The 7,047-nt window shown below is 43.5% G+C and overlaps 1 protein-coding gene across 1 annotated transcript; it reads left to right on the forward strand.

Moving 5' to 3' along the window:
• Window positions 1-594: 594 nt before the first annotated feature.
• Window positions 595-6,205, forward strand: LOC310876956 (melanocortin-2 receptor accessory protein 2A-like; the record flags this gene model as incomplete). The annotated part of the gene is made up of 3 exons (XM_083790604.1): window positions 595-722; window positions 1,116-1,215; window positions 5,791-6,205. The coding sequence occupies exons 1-3, from the start codon at window positions 605-607 to the stop codon at window positions 6,203-6,205; spliced, it is 633 nt and encodes a 210-aa protein (XP_083646730.1). The 5' UTR covers window positions 595-604.
• Between the last annotated feature and the right edge of the window lie 842 nt (window positions 6,206-7,047).

A 7,047-nucleotide genomic window follows, 5' to 3' on the forward strand; every position in this document is an offset into this window, starting at 1 on the left:
GTCAGTCGACATACTCGCTGTGTGTGTGCGCCTCAGTTTGCCAAACCGATGTCCTGATGGACGAGTGGTTTAACGTAAAGGTAAAGCGATTTTTATTTTTGCACTTTTGCGAGCGACTGTGCGTTTGACGTAAGCGCACTGCGCGCACAAAGTATGCGTGCGAAATGCCCCGGCTACACCAGATCTGTGTGCGGGACCTTCCGGGAGGATATATAGATACGCGCGCATGGGGGCATATACACACGTAAAAAAAATAGAACCGAACCTATTTTTAGAGCACGCGTATCCGTGCCCCGCGGTATCCGTGCGTCTGGTGACATATATTGGTCCTATCCAAACGCACTGTAGCCTACGCGCGCAGTAAATGCATACGCACTGCGCGCACAAACGCGCCCAGAATCGCCCGGTGTAGCCCCGGCTGTCAGGAGTAGCGGAATTCTGAATAAATGATAAACTATCGACATTGGTGATTGGTGGCTCCAAGATCGTGTCACTTGGAAAACTTTTGTTTATAGGTCGGTGACGGTCCGAAACGGGTTTTGTAATCTCGTCTGCCTCTCGTATAGGCTTATTATTTTTCATTTAAAAGGTTCGTCCAAATAAGATGTCCGAATTCTACAACCAAAGCCGAGCCAACTCTCGCCGCAGTGACTACGTGTGGCAATATGAATATTATGACGATGAGGAGCCGGTGTCTTTTGAGGGTCTCAAAGCTCATAGATGTAAGCAGATTGCCTACATTGATTATTGTCATTGACTATTTTAGTGTTTTACTCATTTGTGTCATCATTTGTTTACTAATGGCGTGTGTGTGTGTGTGTGTGTGTGTGTGTGTGTGTGTGTGTGTGTGTGTGTGTGACTGTGTGTGTGTGCCATTCTGCTGTTGGTCTCACTTTGATATCTAACAAATAAGCCTATTTGGTATGTTGAACAACATTTTCATTTCACATTACATTTAATTGCCGTTTAACCACATGCCTATACATTACATTTAAAAAGCACAATAGCATGCACTTCCATTCCCTCTTGGCTGTCAGCCTGTCTGTATGTGTATGTGTGTGGACTGGAAGAAAAGAGGAGTGAAATCAATATAAAGTTTTTCTCTGCCATTGCAGACTCAATCGTCATCGGGTTTTGGGTCGGACTTGCTGTGTTTGTCATCTTCATGTTCTTTGTTCTCACGCTGCTGACGAAAACAGGAGCCCCACATCAAGAGTGAGTTTAACCTTTCATCAATGTTTAACATCTGGGGGAGGTGGTGGAGGGGGTCAGCTTGATGAAATGTACCTGACCTGTACCTTTCACTGCAGGGGGTTTGTATATTATCAAGCTCTCTTCTCTCTTTCTCTCTCTGGACAGCAGGTAAATACTATACTATCTCTGTATAGCGTGTGTGTGTTAAGTACTGGATTTGGGATGTACCGTATAATGTGTCAACCATGCACAAAGTCTTAAGGCTCATTCATAGTCTGGATTTTCGGTGGCGAGGTGACCACCACTCCGGTGGTGAGGTGACCACCGAAGCTGAAATAACGTTTAGTTGAGCGGAGGTGAAGAAAAACAGAGAGAAGGGCTGGGGTGGTGGCGGTGGTTTGCTCTTCACCGCGGCTCGTGACGTCATGTTGTAGTTTGGTGGTCACCTCACCACCGAAAATCCAGACTATGAATGAGCCTTTAGTGCAGGGGTGTCGAACTCAACTTGGGGCGAGGGCCGCATTGGTCAAAAGGTCACTTGATGGGGGCCACAACCAGTTCCGGACGCACGCTCGATGTCTCAGTCAGTCACTGCTATAATATCTATCTATCTATTTATCTATCTCTCTATGTATGTATGCTCAGACCCATGCAGCCAGCAAGCCACACACAGTCGACCCAGCCAAATAAAAAGTCAGAAAACTGGAATGTGGGAAAATGCCTTATTTTTACATTTTCTTAGTTTCGATTACACTAAAGTTTAGTGTAATCGCAACGCTCCTGTCCAGTGCCGTCTCCAGGGAATAATCAGCAGGGGGGCCTTCATTTTTTCAAAGGGGGCACTTTATTTTTCAAGTTCACCGCCCATAATAGCAAGCAAAGCTCACATATACAATAAACAACAACACAAAAGCCTTCACCATACTAGCCTATACTTAGCTACACGTATAGGCACCAATTATCCACCAAGAGAACAAATAACAAATGATACAGAACAAATGAACACATATATCGTCATGTGGAAACACTATTGCATGCACCAACAACAAAACGATCCAATACAATTATGTTGAGCATCTCCACGGCGGGAGGAAAGGGAAGGAGGGAAAAAAAGACTGCTATACACCACCATTCACCAACAAATACAGTTGAGCATTCATTTATAGGCTTTAGTGTCTTTGTTATGTTGTCATCTCCTTACGGGAGGAAAAGGAGAAAAGGCTATATATCATAATAAGGCGGGTCATACTTTATTTATTTTTGAAAATCAAAATGCTTGGGTGTCTATTTTGTGTGTTTCTTTCTGGAGTTCTACCTCATTTATAAGATTTAAAATCCAAAGGAAATTCTAACATGTGGGGTGTCTAAAGTATTTGTTTTTTGATGGAGAATTCAAATATCACATTATGTGTTGGATAGAACAACTCTAACCTACATTATTTTGTACTTCTAAGTTGCATATTTTGCCCGTTTTAACCTCTTTTTAGGATTTTCAAAGACATAAAGGAAAGAATTTATATTGACAAAGTCAAATTTACATTTATTGACAATTCAAGTGCATGTATATCACTGGATAAAAATACAATGATCAATGATCACTTTCTGAACTTTATAAGGTTGAATAAGTCCTGCTTTGACTCAGCTTTAGACATCAGCCTCCTGCTGGTCTCCTGAGCCCTGATTCCTCCATCTCTCTTTTACAGAGAGAAGTAAATAGCAGAAGCCTCAGTCACCATTTTGACCACCCTCTCAATGCTTTGAGTGTGGAAAGGCCAGTTGGGCACCTCCATGGGGGTGTCGATGAAGTTCTTAATCTCTGAGGTGTTTAGTGTGCAGTGTGCAGGCTTTGACACATGCACCTTCTGACCAGCGAATCAATCCACCAATGCTGGAAGCATCATGATTGATCTCAGGTGTATACTTCTGGATCTTACAGAGTTGTCTCCCAGCTGAGTGTCTGGGTCTCCTTCTCCCCTGATGGCCAGGATTCTCTCCACCCCCTCAATCCTCTCCTTCTGATCCTTCGAGCACAGTAGTGTTTGGAGGATGGCTTCACTGTGGGCATACCAAGCAGATCTTCTAACAGTTGGCATCACAATGTTCAATACCTGCTTCCTCTGGGACTTGAGACAGTCCAGCTGAAACAGTATGTGCCTAGGCCCTTCAATCCAGGACTCCTTGACCTTCACTTTGAACCAACAGGGATAATACACTCCAATTATGTATTCAACAATGTCCTTCAGTTTTGTCAGATTTTTTTCCTTTCAGTCCATGCTTTGACACCCAGATCCTGAGAAGTCTGTTTACTAAAGCTGAGTCAAAGCAGGACTTATTCAACCTTGTAAAGTTCAGAAAGTGATGATTGATCATTGTACTTTTATCCAGTGAAATACATGCACTTGAATTGTCAATAAATGTAAATTTGATTTGACTTTGTCCTTTATGTCTTTGAAAATCCTAAAAAGAGGTTAAAACGGGCAAAATATGCAACTTAGAAGTACAAAATAATGTATAGGTTAGAGTTGTTCTATCCAACAAATAATGTGATATTTGAATTCTCCATCAAAAAACAAATAATTTAGACACCCCACATGTTAGAATTTCCTTTGGATTTTAATTCTTATAAATGAGGTAGAACGGGTACAATTAGTGATTGAAAAATGTAAATTCATGTAGGTAAGGGTTGTCCTATCCAAAAAATAATTCCATATTTGAATTCTCCAGAAAAAAACACACAAAATAGACACCCAAGCATTTTGATTTTCAAAAATAAATAAAGTATGACCCGCCCTAATTAATGCACCAACCAACAACAACAAATATACATTAAGTTATTAAGCCTATATAGTGTCTTTCTTTATGTCGGGAGGAAAGGGGGGAGGGAGGACTTCACTGCCGAGCATTATCCAAGACCATTGACAGTTCCAACTTCCTCAGATAACTTTAATGGGACAGTCAAACCCTGACAGAGATTAACAATAACAGCAACAACAAATTAGGCTACTGCTTTTTGCTAGTGCATAATGATCAACTAAAATATAAGAGACCTAGGTGCATGTTTCATTTATTTGCACTTTGACAAACGAGCATTTCTTTCCACTAAAAAGGCTACGCAGATATTTGTCCTATTTCACCTGATTTGGGAGGGCGTGTCAGCACCGAGATCCTTTGTCTGGTCTGGAAGTATATATATACAGCTATGGTGGAGGGGGCTCTGTGTCCGAACGTTGACTGCTTGACTATGAATTCATTTGAAAATGTATATATTATTTTATTTTATTTGTTGTGTGTGCTAGGTCCGATTTTTGTAACCCATTCCTTCACCCAGTGCCCAGTGGCGGATTTAACAATCTGGGGACTCGCAGCTAAGTTGAAGCAGGGGACTCCTTTGGTAGGCGGGCGTTGATGCGGCGGAAGGCGGAAGGGAGGTGGGCCTGCCTCTGGGATCTACGCAATTGCGCGGTCTGGCGTAGTGAAATAAACTGCTCCTACCGGTGCCAATGCCTAATCCTGAGCGGCGTGCTACTCTCCCTCTGCCAACCTAGAGCCCAGAACTGAGCTCATGCTTCCTTCAATGCATGAGGAGTGAGCAGGCCGCCCTGACAGGGGGTGTTTCCCCGGTAGGACGTAGCGTGTGAAAGGAACACGTTATTCCAACCATGCAGTTCCTTTCCCCTCCAATGTCAGGGTTAGGGTTACTTTACTCTGAGAGAGTACAAATGGAACCAAATGGACCTGTTATGGTCCATTTGGTGCCAAAAGCCGTTGAATATGATTAAGGATTACTGTCATTATGGTAATCCATATCGCACACACCATACCTGTAACTTTCATTAGCCATAAAAATGAAATATATATATATTCTTCCAGGGGCCACAAGGGGGCGCCTCGCAGGCCGCAAATGGCCCGCAGGCCGCCTATTGGGGAACCCTGCCCTAACCTAACCATTACCGCAAGCGCGGGAGCAGCGCATACATCCCGTTTTGGGTGAGGGTACCTACCCTATAGGAGAGAACATCCAAACACCACACTGAAAGGACCTTTCCTTTCATTTATGACTGGCAATGGTATACATGCACCCGGGCGCGAGCACGCACGCACGCACGCACGCACAGGGTGTGAGTCAGTGGAGCATCATTGTTTCTGAATTTGTGAGTATCCCCTTTCCCTAATTCCTGAATCCAAGTACCCCAACATTTTGCTAATAAAACTACTCAATTTGCTGTGTGGGTGCTGGTATTCAGACTGTACTGCTCAATTTGTGTGGGCACATGTGCGTGCGTGTGTGTGCGCGCACGTGCGTGCGTCAACTTGATATGCTTGGCCTGCAACCCAATCCCTGGAAGTGTTTAGGTACGAGACAGAGAAGATCACAAGTAGCCTACACCCTACACAGTGTAACTCACAAAAAGAACAGACGGCTTCCGCGATTATACTGTACATGCAGCAGGATGTAGTGATGGATATTACTATTACTGTCTCGTCTGTCACCTGTGATGCTGTGCTGGTGGAAACTCGAGTTGGGGTCATGTTTGTTTTGTCTTTCTCCTGCCTCGATTCTCTTTTCCTATTATCTTCTATATCCCATCCTGACAGAAACCCGGAGCCTGCCGAGAAGCGCCATCGTCGTCTAGGTGACTGTGTGGTGGACATCAACAGTGCCCAGGACGAAACTGGCAAGGCCTTCTGTCGCCCCCCACTGGCATTGTCACATTTTTACGTCAGTGAGGAGGAGGAACAGGCCCGGGGGCAATGTGAGTCTGGGACCCAAGCCCCAAAGGGCCACAGGAGGCTTCAAGGTATTGGTTCATATGGCAGAGAGGATATGCTTGAGGAAGGAGAAGAAGCAGAGGCCAAATTAAACAATGAAAGGGTATTCTCGCCTCAGTTTAACATCCCTAACTTTGTGACCTCAGACCACAGTTCTACACTGGAAGACCATGACCTACTGCTTTGTGAGCCGGCTGTCAGGCTGGCCAACAACAGCCAATCCCATGCTCAGGATCTCTGAGCATCTTCTGTAATCTTGTGTGTGTGTGTGTGTGTGTGTGTGTGTGTGCGTGCGTGCGTGCGTGCGTAATGTCGTGGAAATTAAGAGATGAACATTTAATAATACTCCAAGTTACAGTTTGGTGCTGTTCGGTGCTGTTTGTTTTATGATGTCACTGTCCCATTTGGTGAATGTCTTGAGGCTATATGTTGGGGGTTGGTTGTGTGGGAGTGAGCTATAAAAGCTGTCGCCTTTCTGTGACTCTGGGAGTCAGACTGGGATTCCATACATGACAGGTCATGTAAGTCTTGTCTCCTTACTCGAGTAAAATCCTTATACTCCATAACTCTGAATTCTTGTGTTGCCTCATTATCATTATTATGTATTGTCTTTTGAGCATGTGTCCCACAGACTGCTTTTACAGTAGCCTATATGAGAGAGAGAGAGAGAGAGAGAGAGAGAGAGAGAGAGACGTGTCAGAAAATGATCGATCTGTATTTTGTGGGCAAAAGGATGTGTTAAGATAAGAATGCCAGTACAGTACAATACAGATATACAATATAATGTTTTTTAAATGATTTGATTTACTTAATGACAGATCAAGGGTATCTCTGTGTGAATAAATCTCGGCTTTCCGTATGTATTTAGCCACAGACCCCCATCTCTAAATATTTTGTTCCAGGGACCCCAGAAGCAAAAATGGAAAAAATTAAAAAAAATGTTTTCAAAGATTTGCACACATTTTCAATTATTTTCCAAAAATAGCAGATCTACAGGCTTGCTATTTTAGAATAGCCAAAGAATAAAACAATGCTTTTCAGCTAAACAGTAATTAAAACAGGTCCCTCAGAATTCCAATTCAG

The sequence above is a fragment of the Protomyctophum parallelum genome (genome assembly GCF_964188405.1).
Source record: "Protomyctophum parallelum genome assembly, chromosome: 19".
Taxonomy (NCBI): domain Eukaryota; kingdom Metazoa; phylum Chordata; class Actinopteri; order Myctophiformes; family Myctophidae; genus Protomyctophum; species Protomyctophum parallelum.